Source organism: Pecten maximus, chromosome 17, assembly GCF_902652985.1.
Source record: "Pecten maximus chromosome 17, xPecMax1.1, whole genome shotgun sequence".
Lineage (NCBI taxonomy): Eukaryota > Metazoa > Mollusca > Bivalvia > Pectinida > Pectinidae > Pecten > Pecten maximus.
Genome location: NC_047031.1, coordinates 26,917,255 through 26,943,043, shown reverse-complemented (window position 1 = coordinate 26,943,043; position 25,789 = coordinate 26,917,255). Strand labels below are relative to the sequence as shown.

At 37.7% G+C, this 25,789-nt stretch overlaps 1 protein-coding gene across 1 annotated transcript; it reads left to right on the top strand.

The window, feature by feature from the left end:
• Positions 1 to 1,717: 1,717 nt before the first annotated feature.
• Positions 1,718 to 25,278, top strand: LOC117315599. The gene is made up of 20 exons (XM_033869859.1): positions 1,718 to 1,807; positions 4,220 to 4,605; positions 4,773 to 5,185; positions 6,112 to 6,237; positions 7,476 to 7,612; positions 7,868 to 8,009; positions 8,298 to 8,426; positions 9,976 to 10,090; positions 13,128 to 13,328; positions 14,608 to 14,847; positions 15,260 to 15,483; positions 16,104 to 16,200; positions 16,864 to 17,001; positions 17,756 to 17,863; positions 18,063 to 18,179; positions 18,457 to 18,545; positions 19,412 to 19,537; positions 20,705 to 20,800; positions 21,302 to 21,390; positions 23,360 to 25,278. The coding sequence occupies exons 2-20, from the start codon at positions 4,233 to 4,235 to the stop codon at positions 23,502 to 23,504; spliced, it is 3,105 nt and encodes a 1,034-aa protein (XP_033725750.1). The 5' UTR covers positions 1,718 to 1,807; positions 4,220 to 4,232; the 3' UTR covers positions 23,505 to 25,278.
• Positions 25,279 to 25,789: the final 511 nt, after the last annotated feature.

The following is a 25,789-nucleotide window of genomic DNA, read 5'->3' as shown; positions in this document are numbered from 1 at the left end:
AGAAAAACTAATGAGGAGATAACCAAATCAAAAAAAAATAATGAGAAGCAGTTGGCTGATAATATTAGAACAGACACAAATCCTTATGGAAATATGTCCAATCAAAAACTAAGGCCACTGAGAAAGTATACAATTTACAGGGTGACAAAGGAAACAAGGTTACAGATAACCACTCTAAAACAACTCTACTTAACAGGTTTTTCTCGAGTGTCTTTTGAACAAATCCCTGAATTCGGACAGCTCAAAAATCAACAATTGAATCAGATCAACGTACAAAATCCTCAAAAACATTGAACCCTAACAAATCCTGTGGCCCAGACAACACCCCACCAGTTATATTGAAATCTGCTGCAGATCTCATTGTAGAACCTCTTACAAAAATATTTAAAAAATGTATTTGGATGAGGGAATCGTCCCACAAAACTGGAAAATTGTAGATGCGACGGCTATTCATAAAAAAGATCTAAAGAATTGCCAGAAACCCATACTGGCCTAACATCTGTGGTGGCAAAGATCAGAGAGAGGATAGTAAAAGATGAAATTTTGGAATATATGGAACGAAACAACTTGTTCAATGTTGATTAACGTGGATTTCGTACAGGCCATCCTTGTGTCACACAACTAAATATTTCATTTTAAAAATGTAGGAACTAGACAATAAACACTGTATTGATGTTGTATACCTTGACTTTCGAAAAGCAGAAGTTGAGTATGAAAAACATTTGGGAGTAACCGGAGACAACCAGCTAAAATTCCATAAACATATTGAGACTTCTGCTAAACATGCAAATCGTGCTTTAGGAGTAATAAGGAAGCTTTTAAATTCCTGGACAAAGCTATGTTTACAAATCTGTACAAATCTCTGGCTCGACCCCATCTGAAACACGCAACGCCAGCACTAATAATAAAGACAAAGAAGGGAAGTGTTACTCTAGAGAAAGTTCAAAGGACAACAAGTAAACTGGTAAAATCAAGGACAAACCCTTCCAACATGCAATGATTAAAAGAGCTACGAATGCCTTCATTAGAACACCGACGCTTGCGGACAGACATGGTGGAAGTCTATCGAATAATGAACAACATACAAATTTATGACAAAGATAAGCTATTTCCATCAAACAACAGCAACACTGGAAGGAACAGTAAGAAGCTTCAGGTGAAGCCTTGTAGAAATGTTAGAAGGAAATATAGTTTCTCAAAAAGAGTTATTCATACCTTGAATGTCTTACCAAATGAAGCTGAGTTGTGTGTGCTGAAACATAAAATTCCTTCAAATCTAAAATCAAGGAACACTGGCAAGTACTATCCATCAAATTCCTGCCCAACTGCTTCTCTGTCGAATAGACAACCAAATGGCTCAGAGAGGCCTAACAGAAAAGCTCGAGGACAAGTAACAAGTAAACAAGTAAGAGTAAACGTCGAGAATTAAAGTCGACCGGCAGTGTCTACTTGTTAATATAAGTTTAGTTACCTAATTTTTAGGTCTCGGGCAACTAATTCAGCCAATCAGCTGGTGTTTGACCATGAACCAAGTCCCTGAAGAAAATGTGTTTTATTAGTAGGGTATTGAGATTTTTAAAATAATAAATCAATTTGATATCAATTTTACAACATTTGAACCTCAAATGAGCGATTGAGAGAATAATGAAAAAATTAGTTGTGTGAGACCTTCTATTGAATGGTGCTTCTTTGAAGAGGGGTTACTCCCCTTTGTATCACTCTTCAAATATGGCTGACTTAAGAAAGTTTCCATCTCTTCTTACAGTTTAGAACACCACAACGGAGGCCGGTTCGCGCTTACAGACAGGTAACATATTGACATATTTGTATTGAAAAAGAAGTCGGGTATAAATTAAGAAACTGACACGGACGATGAATAGCTAAAAACATTTTGAGAGCTGTGTCTGTCTCGCTGCTAAGGACGCTGTTGTTCAATTTGTTGGCGCTGAGCTGATATCGTGGACCCAATTACGATTAGTGATTCAAGACTTTGGCATGGAATCATAATTATCATGGATGTATCAATCAATTTTGTATTTGTTTTATAGGTTAAGTCTTGACAATCTACACTGGAGTTGGTATTTGATACATTAAACAGTCTAAATACGCTCTGGGAAATGCTCTAGAATATGGGCGAAGGGAGACAATCCATACATCCACTGGTCCCAGCATCGCATGTCGGTACAAAATAACGATAGTATTTATTCAGTTAAAAGTGACATCACGTCTTGAAAAAAAAATGAAAAAAAACAACAAAAAAAAACAAAAAAACAACATTTTAGAGCCACGATCACAATGATAAAATAGAATATTTTGTATTCTGATTGAGAATGAATTAATTAACTGAATGAAATGAAATCAACTTGGAAAAGGGATTGATGCAATATGCATTGTGTAATAGTGCAATAGTCCCTTATTATTCAATGTGATTATTTGGTCATCATCACGGGAGGCTCCCCACTTTTGGAGCCTGTGATCATGACACATATTGTACTGGCTTCCCATATTACACTAGCAATATCACCAAATATAATAACAGAATCATTAAGGAGTAATGATTATATTTATGCTAACTAGTTAATGTCAATAAATGACTGGTGTTGATCAGTTTTTGGCAAAAAACTGTTGTATGAAGCTAGTATTTACCAGGGTTTTAAAACATGCACGTATTAGCCCGCGGTGGCCGAGTGGTTAAGGTGTACCGACACTTTAACACTAGCCCTCCACCACTGGGTTGCGAGTTCGAAACCTACGTGGGGCAGTTGCCAGGTACTGACTGTAGGCCGGTGGTTTTTCGCCAGGTACTCCGGCTTTCCTCCACCTCCAAAACCTGGCATGTCCTTAAATGACCCTCGCTGTTAATAGGACGTTAAACAAAAACAAACCAAATATTAGCCTGCGAGACACAGACTATACACATACCTGTATTCAGTTACATGTATAACATATTGATTTAAGCTGACAATGCTTTCCCCATCACATTATTGATTGTTCCCACTGACAGATATAATATGCTGCACACCTTTTGTTAAATCAATATTGTGTTGGTACTAGTAGTGTCATGTTGTGTGAGATGGTAATGTCTACACCAGGGAGAGGTGTCTTATTAGGTAAGCATTCTTGTACTTACATATATAATATTCAAATTTATCCAATATCATTCAGTGTATTTAAGGAATAATCATAAGGTAGTGTTCAAATCCACCATTAGTAAAAGACGATAAAAAATCTGTAAAAATTTCAACACTAAGATATAAAGTTGATATTAAGGCTTTTGCAGCCTTAAAGTTAACATAGAGTAAAAATCACAACTTCTCATGAACAGAATCACTGGTTTTGGTTTTCAGGTAAAAGTTTCCATAGTGACCACTGTAGATTAAAACTTCATACAGCTGCCTTACTGAAAGTGTTCGACGCATTATTGTTTTTGCTGTTATTTTTAGACAGAATGTTTTTGAAAGTCAAGATCTCCATTACAGCATGGTTTATATTGATTTTTATCTACTGTTCTTGACCCTCCATTTATGTAACAGATCCTGCTTTAGTCTCCATGTATAGAACAATGTTATTGTATAAAAACACAAAACACAAAGTACTGTATAGTTTTTCATTGCTTCAAAACAGATTTTGAAACCTGAAAAGAACCTACCCATAATTTATTCATGTGCTCTTTCGAAGACCAGTACACCACTGACATAAATTTTGTAGACTGTAACAGATGATATTTCCTGAGCTCCAAAACCAGGCATGTCCTTAAATGACCCTGGCTGTTTAAATAGGACATTTACACACAAAATAAACCAAATTATTGATATTAGCTAGCACCTTACCTTAAGGTCATCGTATTCTTGCTGGATTTAAATTTATCCACAGTGAGTCTCAGCTTAATTGCTTTGGAATTTATTTCAAGGTAAGTACATGTATCTTTTGACATGGTTTATGTACTTTTTTTCCCAGATTTAATGTATGTTCACCTGAATGGCAGGTATAAGGCCATGAATGATCAATGTTAACTTTTCTGAAATATAACGATTCTTTTAGAGACACGTAAAATACACTTTAATTTGACTGTTGAAACTTATCACTAGTTTTTCACATGCAATTGATTCATAAACAAATTTCATTAGTTAATATTTTTTTTTTCAGAAAAAAAATGAGAAAATTTTCTACTTTTTTTTGGACCTAATTACTAATTAACACTGTATTCATTAATGTATAGTTGAGCGGCTGAGATGGGTTCTGGAGGTAGTAAGAAAAAGCCTGTCAACACAAACCAAAGTGCTGGAGGAGATAAAGGGCAGACAACTCCCTCAACAACAAAAGGAGATAACTCCAAAACTACTGGGGATAACAAAGGGCAGACTACTCCAGCTTCCCCATCAACATCTGATAACTCCAAAACTACTGGGGAAAACAAAGGACAGATTACTCCAGCTTCCCAAACAGCATCTGATAAATCTGAAACTACAAAACTTCCCCCAATTACACAGACAGAGCCTGTCCCTCCAGGCTCACCACCAGCAAATACCGCTGGGAGTCCAGCATTACCACCGATAAAACAGGAATCCGAACAGAAAAACAAGGGAGACAAGACATCAGGGGGAGGTAATTATAGTATTTATAATTTTATGACAGATTTGTTACATAAATTATGATATAAATTAAAATTATTAGTGTATTATTTGTTTCTAAATATGTTGGAATTTGTAAAGTGTTGACATTTGATTAGGACACCATTTTTATTCTATCATATTAACTCATTCTGTCCTAAGGTAAGGGTGAATCTTCTAAGGAGGAAGAACCACCAGTAGAAAATAACAAACCAGGGGCAGATAACTCTCCCGTGGAAAAGTCAGGACAAGTGGAAATTTCAGTAGAGGAGAAGACTGAATCTACAGAACAAAAACAATCAGAAGACACGGAGAACAAAGAAGGATCATCAGAAACACCTACAGAGAAGGAGCAAGTTGTGATAATTCCAGAAATGGAGGAGAGAGTTATCCCCCCTGAGCCGGAAGATCAGGGTAAATTTGACGATGCTCTGAGTTCTGCGTGTCTTCTGATAAAACCAGACAGTTTGTTAAAAAACCTCAAAGTTCAGAATGTTACAAAGTTACACCTTCAGAGAGCGCTGCCATCGACCTTCAAACTACACGATCTCCTCACTAAGTTAACACATGTACAGGTAAGTTATGGTAACATCTCTACAGGTAAGTAATAACATGTGTACAGGTAAGTTATGGTAACATGTGTACAGGTAAGTCATAGTAATATGCGTACAGGTATGTTATAGCATGTGTACAGGTAAGTTATAGCATGTGTACAGGTAAGGTATAAAACATGTACAGGTAAGTTATAGCATGTGTACAGGTAAGTCATAGCATGTGTACAGGTAAGTTATAAAACATGTACAGGTAAGTTATAGCATGTGTACAGGTAAGTTATAAAACATGTACAGGTAAGTTCTAGCATGTGTACAGGTAAGTTCTAGCATGTGTACAGGTAAGTTATAGCATGTGTACAGGTAAGTTTATAATCAAAATTTAAAAAACAACAATTGTGTACAGGTAAGTCATAGTACATGTAATATGCGTACAGGTAAGTTATAACAAGTGCACAGATAAGTTATAAAACATGTACAGGTAAGTCATAGTACATGTAATATGCGTACAGGTAAGTTATAACAAGTGTACAGTTATGGAAACACATTTACAGGTAAGTCATAGTAACATGTGTACAGGTAAGTTATAACACATGTACAGATAAGTTATGGAAACAAATGCATATTAGTCATAGAAACCTGTGTACATAAAACAGTGACATTATGTTAAACAGGTGTAGGCAAATAAGAAAGTATTTCTTTTTCAAGAGGTAGAGCAAATGAATAGTACATAACTTTAAAATACTGATACATAATTGAACAGGCACCCTTGGCCTGTACCTCCCTGGGGGAGGGGGTTGGTTTAGAATATAGTAATGATTGTCCCCAACAAAATAAATTTAAGCTGCTCTGGTACAGTTCCTGAGAGACTATGTATATGTGACAGTAAGCTTAAGTGTTATAACTGTGCTGATTGTTGATTAATAAGATTGATGTGTTGGTTTTATCAGGAGCTGGACCTGTCTTTCAACAATATGGGGCCCCAGGCATTTCGCAGTGTGTGTCTGGCAATGTGTAGCAATTCCACCATACTCTGTCTAAATCTGTCTGACAACAAAACCGACACAGACACATCTGTAAGTTATTACTTGGTGAAAAAAACAACAGCTTTGCAGATCAAACAATATAGCCATTTAATGAGAATTGTTAATGCTACAGACCTATAAATCATTTTACCTTTAAAAATGAGATTATTACCAATATAGTAGAGGTTCGTTTCTTCAGTTATTCAAATTTTTACCTATATTCTTTATTACTGCAAAATAATGAAGGTTATGGAATTAATTGGACTTAATTTATATATGTAACCTGGCTGTATTTCAGGAATGTATTGGACGTATGTTGAGTATGAACCAGGCGTTAGTATATCTATTACTGTATTACAGGAATGTATTGGACGTATGTTGAGTATGAACCAGGCGTTAGTATATCTATTACTGTATTACAGGAATGTATTGGACGTATGTTGAGTATGAACCAGGCGTTAGTATATCTGTTACTGTATTACAGGAATGTATTGGACGTATGTTGAGTATGAACCAGGCGTTAGTATATCTGTTACTGTATAACAGGAATGTATTGGACGTATGTTGAGTATGAACCAGGCGTTAGTATATCTATTACTGTATTACAGGAATGTATTGGACGTATGTTGAGTATGAACCAGGCGTTAGTATATCTGTTACTGTATTACAGGAATGTATTGGACGTATGTTGAGTATGAACCAGGCGTTAGTATATCTGTTACTGTATTACAGGAATGTATTGGACGTATGTTGAGTATGAACCAGGCGTTAGTATATCTGTTACTGTATTACAGGAATGTATTGGACGTATGTTGAGTATGAACCAGGCGTTAGTATATCTGTTACTGTATTACAGGAATGTATTGGACGTATGTTGAGTATGAACCAGGCGTTAGTATATCTCTACTGTATTACAGGAATGTATTGGACGTATGTTGAGTATGAACCAGGCGTTAGTATATCTGTTACTGTATTACAGGAATGTATTGGACGTATGTTGAGTATGAACCAGGCGTTAGTATATCTATTACTGTATTACAGGAATGTATTGGACGTATGTTGAGTATGAACCAGGCGTTAGTATATCTATTACTGTATTACAGGAATGTATTGGACGTATGTTGAGTATGAACCAGGCGTTAGTATATCTATTACTGTATTACAGGAATGTATTGGACGTATGTTGAGTATGAACCAGGCGTTAGTATATCTATTACTGTATTACAGGAATGTATTGGACGTATGTTGAGTATGAACCAGGCGTTAGTATATCTATTACTGTATTACAGGAATGTATTGGACGTATGTTGAGTATGAACCAGGCGTTGGTATACTTGGATGTCTCCAACAACAGTCTTGGTATCGACTATTTCTCCAAATGTGTCGGTCCGACGCTCAAAACTAACACATCTCTACAAACACTTAGGTAAGATATGTCCCCTCAAAATGACTGTATTTATCCAGCAATGAGCTCAGGGTGTCGACACTTGTATTCAACTTTAAATTAACTTAAAATTTATAATGAGACCCCTTTATTGCTTCTAATCTGAGCAAACAAGTGTGATTCTTATAAGTTATAAGTATTTAGTATACCGGAAGATATAACTTGTTTCGCAATTGTTGTAAAATAGATAAAGTTTCATTTTAAAATGAAAATTGAAATTTTGTGTTTTAATATTAGGGCTAAAAGTATAGGGATGAGGGACCTGAGGGTGTTAATGGATGGACTGAAGGAAAACACAAGTCTGACAGAGATCGACTTTAGTACAAACTCATTCTCAGATCCGGTCGGTGTGGCCAAGGGGTTCGCTGACATTCTCAAGGTAGGTGTTGTCACACACAATATCCGTTGATCAGAATTAAAACTTTCAAGATCAATATTTGATAGGAAACAAATCAAAATAATCTCTAAATATGTCAAATTATCTCTAAATATGTCAAATAATCATGTAACTACTGTATACAGTATGGCCTTTGTCCATGATGTCAGCCAACAAACCACCTTCTAATGGTTTGAACACATTAACCAGACACTGACACTATACAGATTAACAAATCATATTGAGGTTTTGAGAATTTTGCCGTTTGATGTAATATTGTGTCTGTTTTAGCGTGCCGACTGTGGACTTCGGACCCTGGCCCTGGGAAACTGTGAACTTAATGAGGCCAGTATAAACCATATCAGGGACGGTTTACAGAATAACATGTCCATGGCTGAGCTCAACCTTAATGGTAATACGGTACGTGTACACAGGGGTTCCCTTTAGGCATGAAATTTAGCTTCAGAGATACAAGTTTTTGCCCTTTGTATAATATCATTATTGGACCCTTTTTTTATTTGACAGTAACTTACAGAGTTACTGCGCTTTCCATAATATTATTGAAACTTTTGACGATGATAACTGGAGTAAATATCAACCAAGCATGATGAATTTTTGTATGCAGCCATATATCAGCAAGTTTTCAGATGAGTTCGAAAATGGGTATTATTCAACAATAGCTTACAAAGTTTTTGCCCTTTGTAATAACATAATTATTAACAAGTTAACAAGATCACCTTGCCCATCAACATTTCCTTTAAATTTCTATTAGTCCTCACACCTGAATGGATTTTGATGAAATTTGGTCTGGATCATAATTGGGCAAAGGAGATCTAACATTTATAAATGGAGGATTGTGGCTCCCCTGAGGCTGGAGGGGCGGGGCCCAATAGGGGAACTTTAGGGAAATCTTTTATAGCCCTGAACAACTGAATGGATTTTGATGAAATTTGGTCAGGAGCATTATATGGCAAATGAGATCTTATATTGTATAAAAGAAGGATTATGGCATTCCTGAGGCGGGAGAAAGGGGAAAACATAGCAAAAAAAATTTCAAATACTTTTTCAAGAATGACAGGATTTAATTAGTCCATTTGTTGTTTAAACCATTGTTCAGAGAGGCAGTTCAAAAGTAGGGAAATATTTGGAATATAACATAAATGAGCCTGAGGGTATTTTGAAATATCCAGATGAGTAATACAGGCCCTCTAGGCCTTTTGTATTAACTCATGCCGTAGCAGTAATGCAGTGTATACTCCATGACAAGATTATTACAGAGATGCAAGTTTCTAGCTAGAACAATCATATGACATTCTATTATAAGCAAACAGATGTAATTAATAAAATTTACTTGAAGAGAGCTTGCATGCTTTTCAACTTCTTAGAATTTTGAACTGGGAGATAATTCTTCTTCACAAGCGCCTCAGGAAAGAATATTTGTAGACTTTAAAACAGTATATTTTAACCTGCTACTTTTAATAGTGGGACTAATAAGAATTCAAATATTTTAAATGATAGAGATGTTAGTTTTACTGATAATTTCTGTATAAATTTAGGGTTGTATATTAACTCTCCTTCAACAATAGCGATTATCATATCGAGTGCTTTATGGAAGTAATATGTCACAAGACATGAATAATGTGTCACTGACTCCACAACATGATCACACCCACCTCTGATCTGGCTGGTGTGGAGACAAAAACTGCTAGAAACTATTGATATTTGACTACAGATCTGGCTTCGTCATTTCTGAATTGTATGATAACTAATGTTGGTATAAACCTACATACTGGGCATGAATTATTGCTTTATTTGACATCAGTTTCATATCCAGGTATATGTTTGATTAGTTCAGCAACTAAAATAAAACAAATTATTAGACATATTTAGTCTGATAAATATAAGCCATCGATCAATCATTGTTTAAACTGAACATCATCTGTATTGATTTATTTGTTTTATTTTGAAGTTTGGAAGCCTGAAGACTTTACTGAAGGCTGTTGTGACAGCTGCTACACATCCAAGTATAACTAACCTCAGTCTGGACAACCTCCAGATCCAGGACACGGCCTGTACTACAGAGGGTGAGGTAGTGAGATCGGGGTGATACAGAGGGTGAGCTAGGGAGATCGGGGAGATACAGAGGGTGAGGTAGGGAGATCGGGGTGATGCAGAGGGTGAGGTAGTGAGATCGGGGTGATACAGAGGGTGAGCTTGAGAGATCGGGGTGATACAGAGGGTGAGGTAGGGAGATCGGGGTGATACAGAGGGTGAGATAGGGAGATCGGGGTGATACAGAGGGTGAGGTAGGGAGATCGGGGTGATACAGAGGGTGAGGTAGGGAGATCGGGGTGATACAGAGAGTGAGGTTGGGAGATCGGGGTGATACAGAGGGTGAGCTAGGGAGATCGGGGTGATAAGAGGGTGAGGTAGAGCGATCGGGGTGATACAGAGGGTGAGGTAGGGAGATCGGGGTGATACAGAGGGTGAGGTAGGGAGATCGGGGTGATACAGAGGGTGAGCTAGGGAGATCGGGGTGATACAGAGGGTGATCTAAGGAGATCGGGGTGATACAGAGGGTGATCTAGGGAGATCGGGGTGATACAGAGGGTGAGGTAGGGAGATCGGGGTGATACAGAGGGTGAGCTAGAGAGATCGGGGTGATACAGAGGGTGAGCTAGGGAGATCGGGGAGATACAGAGGGTGAGGTAGGGAGATCGGGGTGATACAGAGGGTGAGGTAGGGAGATCGGGGTGATACAGAGGGTGAGGTAAGGAGATCGGGGTGATACAGAGGGTGAGCTAGGGAGATCGGGGTGATACAGAGGGTGAGGTAAGGAGATCGGGGTGATACAGAGGGTGAGGTAGGGAGATCGGGGTGATACAGAGGGTGAGATAGGGAGATCAGGGGAGATACAGAGGGTGAGCTAGGGATGATCGGGGAGATACAGAGGGTGAGGTAGGGAGATCGGGGTGATACAGAGGGTGAGGTAGGGAGATCGGGGTGATACAGAGGGTGAGGTAGGGAGATCGGGGTGATACAGAGGGTGAGCTAGGGAGATCGGGGTGATACAGAGGGTGAGGTAAGGAGATCGGGGTGATACAGAGGGTGAGGTAGGGAGATCGGGGTGATATAGAGGGTGAGGTAGGGAGATCAGGGTGATACAGAGGGTGAGCTAGGGAGATCGGGGTGATACAGAGGGTGAGGTAGAGAGATTGGGGTGAAACAGAGGGTGAGGTAGGGAGATCGGGGTGATACAGAGGGTGAGGTAGGAAGATCGGGGTGATACAGAGGGTGAGCTAGGGAGATCGGGGTGATACAGAGGGTGGACTAGGGAGATTGGGGTGATACAGAGGGTGAGGTAAGGAGATCGGGGTGATACAGAGGGTGATCTAGGGAGATCGGGGTGATATAGAGGGTGAGGTAGGGAGATCAGGGTGATACAGAGGGTGAGGTAGGGAGATCGGGGTGATACAGAGGGTGAGGTAGGGAGATCTGGGTGATACAGAGGGTGAGGTAGGGAGATAGGGGTGATACAGAGGGTTAGGTAGGGAGATCGGGGTGATACAAAGGGTGAGCTAGAGAGATCGGGGTGATACAGAGGGTGAGCTAGAGAGATCAGGGTGATACAGAGGGTGAGGTAGGGAGATAGGGGTGATACAGAGGGTGAGGTAGGGAGATCTGGGTGATACAGAGGGTGAGGTAGGGGATTGGGGTGATACAGAGGGTGAGGTAGGGAGATCGGGGTGATACAGAGGGTGAGGGTAGGGAGATCGGGGTGATACAGAGGGTGAGGTAGAGAGATCGGGGTGATACAGAGGGTGAGGTAGGGAGATCGGGGTGATACAGAGGGTGAGGTAGGGAGATCGGGGTGATATAGAGGGTGAGGTAGGGAGATCGGGGTGATACAGAGGGTGAGGTAGGGAGATCGAGGTGATACAGAGGGTGAGGTAGGGAGATCGGGGTGATATAGAGGGTGATCTAGCGAGATCGGGGTGATACAGAGGGTGAGGTAGGGAGATCGGGGTGATACAGAGGGTGATCTAGGGAGATCGGGGTGATACAGAGGGTGAGATAGGGAGATCAGGGAGATACAGAGGGTGAGCTAGGGAGATCGGGGAGATACAGAGGGTGAGCTAGGGAGATCGGGGTGATACAGAGGGTGAGATAGGGAGATCGGGGTGATACAGAGGGTGAGATAGGGAGATCGGGGAGATACAGAGGGTGAGGTAGCGAGATCGGGGTGATACAGAGGGTGGACTAGGGAGATTGGGGTGATACAGAGGTTGAGGTAGGGAGATCGAGGTGATACAGAGGGTGAGGTAGGGAGATAGGGGTGATATAGAGGGTGAGGTAGGGAGATCAGGGGTGATACAGAGGGTGAGGTAGGGAGATCGGGGTGATACAGAGGGGGAGGTAGGGAGATTGTGATACAGAGGTAGGTAGGAGATCGGGGTGATACAAGGTGAGGTAGGAGATAGGGGTGATACAGAGGTGAGGTAGGAGAAGTCGGGGTGATACAGAGGGTGAGGGTAGGGAGATCGGGGAGATACAGAGGGTGAGCTAGGGAGATCGGGTGATACAGAGGGTGAGGTAGGGAGATCGGGGTGATACAGAGGGTGAGCTAGGGAGATCAGGGTGATACAGAGGGTGAGGTAGGGAGATCGGGGTGATACAGAGGGTGAGCTAGGGAGATCGGGGTGATACAGAGGGTGAGGTAGCGAGATCGGGGTGATACAGAGGGTGAGGTAGAGCGATCGGGGTGATACAGAGGGTGAGGTAGGGAGATCGGGGTGATACAGAGGGTGAGGTAGGGAGATCGGGGTGATACAGAGGGTGAGCTAGGGAGATCGGGGTGATACAGAGGGTGAGGTAGGGAGATCGGGGTGATGCAGAGGGTGAGCTAGGGAGAATTACCTTGACCTACATTCAAGGTCACAGGGGTCAAATAGGCTACAATATTTTAAACAAATTCTTCTCAATAACCAAGAGACCCAGGGACTTGATGTTGGGCCTGTGGCATGCTTTCAATTTTGAACTGCTACCAATGGAAGTTTGTTTAAATGAATGATGATGACTTACATTCAAGGTCACTATCTTTCTGCTTCATTTGTTTTTCAGAAGTAGTATCTTGTGTTCGCCCAGATGTGGTGTCAAACCTTCAATTCCTCAGTCTCAACAGTTCAAAAATCACTGACAACTTCCTGTCTGCAACTGCTCAACTTCTCAAGGGCAGACAACTGCCTCTTAGCGACCTTGACATTGGTGCAAATGATGCCCTGACTATAGGATGTCTGAAATCAGTGGTAGATATGACCTCAGGTAAACATTAGGAACTCTTTTGTGTTTGAAAACAAAAAAGTTATGTTAAATTACTTCTGCAATAAATTATGCTACTGGCACAGCATGTCGTCAGTGCATATATTTCAATGACATCATCTTTCTTAAATATGATGTCATATATCAGATATGCTGATGAAAAAAGTATAATATTTTACCCAGGGGGACCAGAAACACCATTTATACAAAAAGTGTTCACTTCCCCTCAAGGATGCTGGTCTAAGTTTGAACTAGCTGTTTTTTTATGATCAGGACTAGTAATGATTTATAGAAAATCTACAGATAGAGAACAGACTCTATATTGTGGCATAAAATTATTGGTGGTTTGAACCAGGTGATTTAATATCACTGGTCCTCTGGATCAGGTGAGAAATATCAGTGATCCTTTTGGACCAGGTGAGTCGATATTGGTGATCCTTTGGATCAGATGAGTCATTATCAGTGCTCATTTGGACCAGGCGAGTCAATATCACTGGTCTTTTTGATCAAGTGAGTCAATATTGGGGATCCTTTGGATCAAATGAGTCATTATCAGTGATTGTTTGGACCAGGTGAGTCAATGTTAGCGATCGTTTGGACCAGATGAGTCAATATCAGTAATTGTTTTGACAAAGTGAGGCAATATCAATGATTGTTTGGACCAGGTGAGTCAATATCAATGATTGTTCGGACCAGGTGAGTCAATATCAATGATTGTTTGGACCAGGTGAGTCAATATCAATGTTCGTTAGGACCAGGTGAGTCAATATCAGTGATTGTTTGGACCAGATGAGTCAATGTTAGCGATCGTTTGGACCAGGTGAGTCAATATCAATGTTCGTTTGGACCAGGTGAGTCAATATTGGTGGTCCTTTGGACCAGGTGAGTCAATATCAATGTTCGTTTGGACCAGGTGAGTCAATATTGGTGGTCCTTTGGACCAGGTGAGTCAATATCAGTGATTGTTTGGACTAGATGATCTAAAACATAATTCCTGAGCAATTCATATCTATTTTTATATCGCCCCTGTTCATCAGATGTTTTCTGTCCCTATCAGCCTTTGCTCCATTATCTGTCTTTCCGTAAACAATGCTTGTTATTTCTATGTTTTCAGAAGTACTGAAAGGACTTTTAATTCTTTTTTTTTTTAAACAAAAGTCCATTTTAGACATTTACAATTGATCATTTTGAAGATTGTTATCACTATTCCACAAAAGGAATCACATCATCTTACTTATCAGACTGTGTGTGTGTGTGTTAGTGACTTGTTAATACTCACCAGGTGGGGGAACACTCAGTGTGCTGCGGAAGCTGAAATACAGTCTAATGAGGGACACGAGTGGCCTGGCAGAACAACTGACCAGTGGTCAGTTTGACAATCTACGTTATCTCAATGTCAGAAAGTCAAAACTGACCGATGTCCATCTCTTACCTGCCATGTATACAGGTCAAGGCAGACTGGAGACTCTGATTCTGGACGGTCAGAAGATCGCTAACACAGATGTCCTACAGAAACTCCTGGGTAGGTATTGTCCAGCGTGTTGTCCACAGTGGTTTAATCAAATGATTTTGTAAAGGTCAAGCTGATATTTGTATAGGAAAAGTCATGACCTAAGCTGTTCTTTCATTAATTCTAATATGAAAATTTTGAAGCTAATGTAATGTTTAAATAACAGTATAGTGTATCCGGACATCCAAACCTGATAGCTATTCTATAAAATTATTATAAGGCCTTTAGCTAGAATATTTCATGAGAAATAGAATCATATGCATATACTTTTGTCATACATGTATATACATACAGGAAATGTGTTGTGTATCAGCAATATTTTGTAGTGGTACAAGAGAAATAATATCCTGTATTTGATTTGAATTCCTAGAAAATAATTTTCAACATTCCATGTACTTATGAAGAATACTCCTTTTTTATACAGAGAATGCTCACAGCGGGAGCCTGACTGCCCTGAGTATAGGGGCGTGTTCCCTGTCAGCAGCAGACATTGCTCCTCTCTGTCAGTCCATAAGGAAGGGCCTGAAGCTACATATGTTGAAAATCTCGTCCAATCGTCTAGAGGACAAAGGGGTGATTGACTTGGTGGAGGCGGTCCTTAGTAACAAAACACACCCACTGGCAGTACTTGATGTGTCTGACAATACAGTGAGTGATATAGAGTTGCCTTCCCCTGACTATACATTGAAAACTTAATCAATTTATTCTGGAACATTTTCTTCAGGTTGATAAATTATACAATACATTGTAAAAAGTCAGCGGCGTCTTTTACCATCTCAAATAATACCCTTGTCAGTACTTTTAGGCTTCACTTTGATCTTTAGTCTGATGAAGGTGCGTGGTAGTCATGGAAACGTCATACTTTTAAATATCATATAGGTTGTGTTACTGGTATATAACTTCTATCATATATTAATCAATTCAGATGTACATCATTTGCTCCCTAAATCTATCAAAACTCAAAACTTTTATATTGTATGTTAGAGAATGAGAGAATGAATGAACAAACAAAGAAACAAATGTTTGAATGAATGAATGAATGATGAATGAATGTACATTTGTGCTGAAATTATCACCCATTAACAAAACTTAAAACTTAATATTTCTGTATATTTTATAAAAAAAAATACACACTTAAGAAAGTTATGAATACCTAAGGCATGATTGATTGGAAATATTACAAATGTTGAGTAATTTTTCATGAAAGATAATGTGTCATACATTTAGTTACAAATTTAGCATGGAAATGTTCAAATGATTTGATATAGATGACAGATGAAGGCGCTGTCGCCCTGGCCAAACTGTTCACCACAAAGAGTCACACATCAAAACTACACAGCCTCAATGTCAGCTCCAATGACCTTGGTAAGTTATATGACCTTTGAACTTTGTCATTATCAGTCTCATTTATTGAGGACCAAATTAGATAATCACCATGTTAGGTTGAAACCTTCCTTGCCAATTATAATTTTATTTCCTTATCATTTAGTGAATGAAAAATATATCAACAATTTGAAAAATATCTCTTTATGGAAGAAAAATGGAAGGAATGTTAATGTTATGTTTTGTTCTTGTTGTTTGGAATGACCACCAGCATATCTATTTGTCCCCTGAGATGAAACTGGGGGAAGAAAAGTTTCCTCCTCTGTCCGTCCCTCCATCCGTCTGTCCTTCCGTCCTTCCTTCCATCCATTCAGTTTTCCCTACTTTTCTCTGCCATGCTTCAAGGTATGTTGGTGAAAGTTTGGTATGCAACCTCAGTTACAATGAACAGCTACAGATCAAGATTGCATTTCAGGGTTTTTGGGTCAAGGTAAAGGTCACTGTTACTATTTTTAGCGGGGGAAGGTAGGGGAATGAATTGCTTTCACAATACCCTGCATGCTTGTTTACCAATTAGAATATTGCTGCCTATGCCAGTTTTTAAATGAATGGCAGAACAAACAATGTCAGTGTACGATTGCACATTAACAGTACACCAGATTTATATATATACAGTATATATATATATATATATATATGTTGTAGGAAAAGCTGGCTTGGTGAGTCTGGTGTCGGTGTATGGAGGAAAGTCTCCTCTGAGAACTCTGTATCTCCAGAACCAGAAACGGGGCATGGATGAAGGAGAAATGGACGAAGTTTTCAAAACACTCGCTAAATCACTGGGTAACTTTTTTATTTAATGGAAATCAGTTAATGTTAAAATTGTCTGATAACAGTGTTTAATCACACAAGATGAATGTACTGTCCGCTGCTATCATTGGCCAGTTTCTCCTCAGACACCGACCATTAATTGATCAACCTCCCCTCTGAGAATTAAGGGCCATTGACTAAATTGACTTCTTTGATTCAAATGGAATAATTAATTATACATGCATGCCACTTTTATTTGACAATTACATGAAAAGTAGTAAACATAGATTTAAAAGCCAAAATTGAACAATAAACAAAATATAGATTAAATTGCCATGATTAAATAATTCTAAATATTTTACTAATATTTTACTCAGTTTCTTCACATTTTCTTGATTGTTCACAATTGTCATGTTTAAGTTTTAATACAGGTGAGAAAATCTAAATGTCTTTATATAATTTATCTTTAAAAAATCATCATAGATGGCAATTCTGAATTCAAGCAACAGTTTCTCCTATAATTCAAAACCTATGTGTGTGTTGATTAAAATGGACAGGTAGGGAGAGACTGACAATTATATATATATATATATAGTTTGATAAGATTTTGTCAATTTAGTTTTGCCAGAAATGATTTTATCACCTACGCTTTATTATTGTTGATTAGCTTAATCACCATTTGAACAACTGGACCCTGGTGTAACATGAAAGAGGATTAAATGACATACAAAGTTCTGTTTCCTTTGAAATCTATTTTAACTTATTAGTTATTGATTTCACGTTTTAGGTTTCAAAGTGGAAATGAAGGATGGAGAAGTTGTCAAGAGTTGTTCTGACCGACCAAATTTACCAGAGGGACTTGTTGTTAAATTGTCTCCCCTTGGGGGCAGCCCAGGTACATACATTTTTTTGTACGTCGGTGTATTGTATCATGACTAGACAATGTGTTGTGGTAGGGGAACATGTATTGTATCATGACTAGACAATGTGTTGTGGTAGTGGATATATATATTTTATCATAATTGAAGGTAAAATATATAACACAGAAATATTTATTTCAACTGTAATAACTGTTTTTTTGTTTTTTTTGATAGGTAAACTTGGCTCTAGTTTGGACAGTCCGCGGATACAGACCGACTACGCCAAGGAAAAACTACCAAATCTGTCTTTTGCTGATACCCAGGTTATATCAGCCTTCCTCAAGGGAACAGGTAAATATTGAGGCAGTGACAATGTGTGATCAATTCTGTGTAAATGTGTGATGTTTATATCCTTTATGTATGTAAAAGTATGGTAGGCTTTGTAGGTGAATTATTTGTCTAAGGTTCTCTTGTTTAGCCTAAGACTTCTTAAGTCATTAAATTATTTCTGTTGATTATAAAATGTTACAAAAACAAAACCACAAGACATGTTCACCCTTGGGTCTAATGCCAGCCCCTAATTGCCCCTAATCGTAAATGTTCAATGTATGACTTTTGTGTATTGTAGGAAGTGAAGTATGTGTCTGGTCAGGAGACGAGTGGAAAATGATCACCGGCGCCAGCAAACCTACAACAGATGCTCCGTCATGGCTACAGGTAGGTCATGTTGTTGTCCTCTTTTCCTGAATTTGAAAACAAAAGAAAAACATTTCACTGTTAATCGCACAAATGATAATGCAATGTATTGTGTACCACAGAATAGGTATTGAACAGGTACGGTCTAAACAGTAATTCATTGGTTTCACAAAGTGTATGATTATAAATAGTAGACATTATTACAAAGTTTTGAGAATGGAGATAACCTGTACATGTATATGACTATACCTGTACAGTACCATCTGAGTACTGTCACAGTAATATTAACCATCGTAAGGAGGATTATAAGATGCTGTGGACATAAACCTATAAATTTTGTATGTTAGGTTCAGAGCATGTGCTCCTTTGTAAGATAAAAAATTCTTTTGGATTTTAGTTCAAGGTTCAAAGTTCAAGATCACTTAAAATCATTTAAGAGTACATAAAATACACTGGGAGGACAGGAGAACATCTCAGCAATGAGTTCAGTCGCAATAAGACCTGGTACATGTATTGGTGTTCAGCTCCAAGGTCAAATGTGTACTGTGAGACATGCTCCAATTTGAACAGCCTAGTTTTGCTGTTTCTATTTTTGTGACAACAAACAAACATTTGTCCAAGTTGTATTTGTCTCCCTTAGATATTTATTAATGTTCTAACAAATTGCTCCATAGAGTAACTGTTTCATACATGTATATGTTATGCAATACTTGATGTATTCATGTAGCTGAACTGGACCTGATCGATTATCGGTGACCAGGTACCTCAATTTGTATAGCACCAGGATAGTGTTTGGAGGTCACGGGTTCAAACCCCGTCTAGCCATGCGTTTTTTCACTCCTTTTACATACATAGATTAATCCCCCTGTGTTTCTTCTTACCACCAGGTGGCAGGCAGCAGAGAGTTGGTGGTTTATCTCTGTAATCTGCCTGGTAACACGACGAGACAGAAGACGGAGGCTTTACTCGAGATGGAGGCTGACTGTAACTTAGAGGAGGTCTGCCTTATGAAGGTCAGACATTATTGTATGATTTATAGAAAGTTTATCTTCCCACAAAATATCTCCATTCATCTTAGATCAGAGACACAGTGGTAACTTGGAGGAGGTGTGTCTAATGAAAGTCAGACATTACTGTATGATTTTTAGAAAATTTAACTTCCCACAAAATATCTCCATTCATCTTAGATCAGAGACACAGTGGTAACTTAGAGGAGGTGTTCCTTATTAAGGTCAGACATTACTGTAGGATATATAGAAAATTTAACTTCCCACAAAATATCTCCATTCATCTTAGATCAGAGACACAGTGGTAACTTAGAGGAGGTGTTCCTTATTAAGGTCAGACATTACTGTAGGATATATAGAAAATTTAACTTCCCACAAAATATCTCCATTCATCTTAGATCAGAGACACAGTGGTGTTGTAGCTAGGACACTCCCAGATCCAGGGCTGGAGACAGCATAAAACGGTTTCTTGTTTGAATACCCGGGCATGGACACGTGTATTTGTTGAATCCTTCAACAAGATACTTAGGGCTTTCCCCGTAGAATGTCTACCCCATCCCAGGAGTCCAGGTTTTGTTAAGGGGTACCACCCATAGAATTTATTTAATAAGTTATATAGAGGTAATAGGAAGGCAATCCAACCATGGATAGAAGTGATTTATTGTGGAGTCCTGGGTCAGGTAGATATTTTAATGTAATAGCCCTTAGCACGTGTTGCAGTTAACTCACTTAACAAATTTTTGATTTATTTGAAAATATAATTAGATAAATATCAGTGTACCTTTCTGTTAGGCAATCCTATGGAATACCAGAGGATAGTACAAGTTAGTTAATTAGTTATAAATCTTAATGGCCCATCAACACTAGCTATAAAGTTCATTACGGACAAAAAATGGTAGGTAAAAATAAAAATGTTCAAAGAACAAACAAAGTACATATCATTTAGTGTTGTTACCAAATAAATTCAATAAATTGTTTTCAATACTATACACTATATATACTACCAGTTTCAAAAGGAATATCAACGAAATTGAAAGTTCCTACCACAAAATTAACTAAAGAGTTTCAAAATAAAAAAAATTGTAGGGTATGAAGTATGTATCCAATATTTTACTTTTAAATACAAAAACTGTAGTTTTTTTGAGGTACCTTTTTACATTGTTGATATTTCAGGACCCTGTGACCAGGAGCATCAATGGAGTTGGTTGGGTCCTTCTTGGGGACGCGGAATCTGTCACCAAGGCTCTCGATTTCTTCCACTCTGGCATGGTAAATACCACATATTGGAATTATTTAGGGGGCACATTTGTTTGTTTATACATATGTTCATATTGTAATTTCATAACAAATAGAATTTATTTTGAGAAAAACCAAAGGTCTTGGGATAACTTAAGTTCTGATATGTCACATTTTACTGTTTATGTCGGTAGTATACATGTATCAGTGATAAGTGACAGAATAATATTTGATCACAATTATACAAAAACCATTAAACAGTACGTAGTATACTTTATTAGGTCCAAACATCGTAATAGATCTAATTGTAGGAAAATAGTCTATTTGATTTAAAATTTAATATAAATAATTTGTATATGAATTAGAAACAAACAAAAAAACACGAGTTAAAGGGATTCCATAATTAAAAAGAAAAAAGAAAACAATTTGACGGTCTCTGATCTGATTAACCTGTGGATACTATGTATTTACAATGTGCATTTAGTCGAGCGTTACTTTCAGCACATTTAAACAATTTGTAATTTTTTTCTATAGGCAACTATATTTGGTCAGGCGTTCTTGATTTCTCCTGTGAAGGTGAAGGTCGATGATGAGGCAAACACAGAATCACAAGCCAAGGCCAGGTATGTAACTGTTTATATTTGAGGCTACAAGATTATGTTGCACTCATCACATTAAATGCCTAGCTCATTAATTTGAAGGTATGGTAATTTTATAATTAAGGAAATTGCTAGAAAGATTTTTTTGACAGAAATACAAAGAACTAGTGATGAGATTTCCTTTTGAATGAATTAAAGAATTAAAGAATTGACGATTTCTTTCCCTACTGGTAGTAATTTGAATTATCAAATGTGTCCCTGCTCAATGTACATCAGTAATTTGATGAATTGATGTTGCTTTTCTTTGTCAATAATTTGTTGTGTAAATTTTCCTGAGTGCCAAGTTGTTTCATCCTTGTGAGTGAATTAAGAAGTGGAATATATCCTTTAATTTCCTATTGTCAGTAATTTGAAGGATTGATTGCATCTGATAAGTCGCATGGTTCCTACAGATGATGAAAAGTGCTGGAAGTTTGGGGTCATTGCCAAGTGCTGCATTTGGGGGTCTGTGCTTGAAAGTGCTGGAAGTTTGGGTTCAGTGCTGGAATTAGGGGTCAATGCTTGAGAAATGCTTAAGTTTTGGGTCCCTGCTAGTGCTGGATTTATGTCAACATGCTTTTTCAGGTTCCAAAAATTCCTCACAAGAAATTTTATTACAAGTCTATGGAATACATTATATTTTAGTTACATGATAAAATTTGTTTTTATCCCATTTAAGGTAAAGATTACTTCAATTCCCCCAAAAAATATACATGGAAAATTTAGAAAAGGGGAAGGAAAAGTGCTTGAAAAGTGCACAAATTTTGGTATAAAAATCTGTACGAACCATGGGTCAGAAACTTAAAAGTATTGATTATATCTGCTGGGTCAGTGATTCGGCTTTTCATTAAAGTCAGTAATAAAACTAAAAAATTAAAGGATTGGTTTTCGGCTCAGCCAAGTCAGTAATTAGAATGATTGATTGCGGCTGTGCCAAGTCAGTAATTAGAAAGATCGATTGCAGCTCTGCCAAGTCAGTATTTTGAAGGATTGATCACATTTCTGCTAAGAAAGTGATTTGAAGGATTGATTGCGGCTCTGCAAAGCCAGTAATTTGAGGGATTGATAACCTTTCTGCTAAGACAGTAATTAAAAGGACTGGTTGTACCCCTCCCAAGTCAGTAATTTCAATGATTGATTGCGTTTCTGCCAACTCAGTAGTTTGAAGGATTGATTGCGGCTCAGCGAAGTCATGATCAGTACTGGTAATTTAAAGAATTGATCAACAAAGTAACTCATCAAATTACAGATTTTATCATGTCTCAGTAATTTGAAGGATTAATATTATCACTAAGGCAGTAAACCGAGGGGTCGGCAGGGTCTGCTACATTAAATTGTAAATCAATAATTTGAAGACGTGCATAATGGTTTCTTCCTTTTGCAATATAAAGTATTTTATACAGTATTTTAAAAGAAAAAATACCATTGAAAATTAACTGTGCATGTTTTTTTTCCAAATCAATAATTTAGATTAAGATTCTGAAAACAAAAACATGCACAGTTAATTTTCAAGGGTATTTTTTCTTTTACATGCAATAAATGAAAAAAAAAGTGTTCTATTTGATCTAAATTGTCATTTGAAATAGATAGTCTTAAGCATGATTTCAAATATTTTCAAAAAACGATTTCTACAAAGTATAAAATACATTATCAATTAGTTTTATGTAGTAGGACAATTGTTAGTTTCCATTTCTATCAAAACTTTATTCAAGGATTCAATATGGAATATTCCGTGGACAAGATTTTTAAAATGTAGTATGAATTGAAATTATAATAACTGATCAGACCTTCACTAAGAACTGAATTTCTTTATGACAAATGTAACTCTAGTTTCCTCTGGCCATGTCTGGTGTAGGTGGTAGGGCCAGAGGAAACTCGGGCTATGACAAATGTAGAGGACTACTTTATTGATAGTTGAAGTATTTCAGTTCCTTACAATTAAAATCTTTTACAGAGAGGACCAGGAACTTAGGCGGAAACAACAGACTCAGGAAGACAGAGATCACCGACGTCTGATACAGAGGACGACAGAAGAATCATGGAAACGACACGCCTACCGACTCGCGCACCCAGCGTACGCTGATGGTCGCATCTGGTAGTTCTGCTGAATACAGTTGCAACAATGGCTGTCATTTGACGAAAAATTGATTTGAAAATGACGTCCAGCAGGAGTCCATTGTTAACAATGGAATACATATACTGTCTGATTTTACTTATTGGTGTTTTGTCTATGATATTGGTCATGTCAAAAGGAAGAATAAATTCATTAACGATGCTCCCCATTCACCTCGGAGCCCAACAAGGAAACACTTTAAAAGTGCGGATATCCGTCACACAAAGGAACAGTTGACCACTGTCTTCTAAAAGTTTAAAAGGTTATTAGCCCCTATCATCAGATGTTGGGCTATTTAAATCGCCTTGCGTCCGTGGTCTGGTCCGGCCGGCCGGCTGTCTGTCTGTCTGTCTGTCTGTCCGTAAACAGTCCTTGTTATTGTTATTTCTTGAAAATTACTAGAGAGATACTCCTCAAACTTTATATGTAAGGTTGTTTTGGTAACTAGTTGTCCAAATTCAATTTTTGTTTTTGTTTCTGAAAGAAAATGGCCGGCAGATTTTGAGAATTGAAGTTTGATATCGCTATTTCTTCAAAAGAACCGGAGGGAAAGTTTCTCAAACTTCAGATGTATGTTCCACTTGTCATTGTTATCAGATAATTAAGAGGAAAATAAGAAAGAAGGAAAAAGTAGAGAGAAGATCAGTCAAAGGTAGAATCAATAAAGATCATTAAAAAATGTTAATGGTGGGTGCCGAAATCCCTCTGGGATCTTTTGTATTTGACAATGTAATTCAAGCTGAACCATTAGCTAGAACATTAATATATACTCAGTAACATACAAATGTACATGTATATCAAATTCAACTAAGATTTGAAGCCTCTTTATGTTTTTTTCTTATGAATACAAATTTTACCAAAGAAATTATGCTTCATAATCCCTTATGGGTTTATCTTATTTTATTTCTGTAAAATCTGCTCAGGTACGCCAACAATTTGTAAGTAAAATATGTAATAAACATCTAAAAATAGAACTATGTACTCCAACGACTCTGTAAGTGGTGATTTTGCCCGATCCTTTCCTTTTCTTTTGCGACAGCAACCAGTACGTCAGATCAACTTTTGGCCTAAGGCGAGTGGCGTTGATCGCGCGTCAGCCTTCTTCAAAACAGACTAGTTTGCGCATGTGTGTATGACATATTTTTCACTGCTCATTTTTCGCTCCTTCGCCACCGCATTAAAGATTTCCCGTAACCAGTGGGTAGCTTTTCTGGTTTTCATAACAATTATAAATACAGTGTAATCAGTAGTATGTATTCTATCATGCAACATATATTATTTTTGTAAATTGTTCATAATTCATATGTAACAAAAACATAAAAAGCTTTAAAATTACTGTTAGATATTAAATGGTATGGATTGTAGATTACCACGTACGGTTAATATTCGTTAAATTAAACTATATAAATAGGATTGTTTAACATGTATACCCTTATCTATGGTACATTTGTATAATGATTTGAATAACGTGGTCTGACACCGCGTATGTTATTTATGTTCTCGCCACTGTAGTGTATACATGTTTAACCCTGTGTGGTGTGAAGTACTAGTAGTCTGTGATAAAACTTGTTTATTTATCTATTTTGATATTTTTTGATATTTTTGTTCTCAGCATTAAATGTTTATTTGTTGCATCTTTGTTGTTCTCATGTTTAGTAGAGTGTCGACATTTTGACTATGCGGCAGTCTCTGACAGTTTTCGATCATTTACAAAGATTCTTCCCGAATAATATACAATATATCTGATTGTATCTGTTCAATAAAATAATTAAAAACAACTTTACGTTAATCGATGTCCTTTAGTTAGTCGCGAGTTTCTTTATTTCCTTGAAATTCCTCGTTGTTTTATCGAGGCGCCACCTACCAGGAGTCGCTATAGTGTTACTGTATAATACCCACAATCTTATATACAAGAGAATATTTATCCCGTGGTCCAACCAGGGAAAATCTTCAGGAATCACCAGAAATCGCCGTGTAATTCTGGGGATAGGGTGGGTTCGACATCGGGAACGGGATTCATAAAAAAAAATATAAAGTTATACTTAAGTATAAGACAAAAATTAGGTCACAATTTTTTTTTTACTTAAGTCGTAAAAGGAATTCCTAAATCGAATAAAATTCTTATGTAAGATTCATAAACTTATTTAGTACTTGATAATATACTTAAAGTTAAGAGTCGATAAGATTACTTATTAGAAAACAAAGTGGCGGTTCCCAGAAGGATTTTTTCGGAAAGGAAAGATCGACTGTTTGGGCGATTTTTCTGATAGC

Bases quoted from the DNA above. Each gene is read 5' to 3' on its own strand.
- LOC117315599 (XM_033869859.1), top strand. From the start codon at position 4,233: ATGGGTTCTGGAGGTAGTAAGAAAAAGCCTGTCAACACAAACCAAAGT. The intron at 6,238-7,475 runs GTAAGTTATTAC...ACTGTATTACAG, and splicing joins AAACCGACACAGACACATCT to GAATGTATTGGACGTATGTT. The intron at 17,864-18,062 runs GTACATACATTT...TTTTTTTGATAG, and splicing joins TCCCCTTGGGGGCAGCCCAG to GTAAACTTGGCTCTAGTTTG.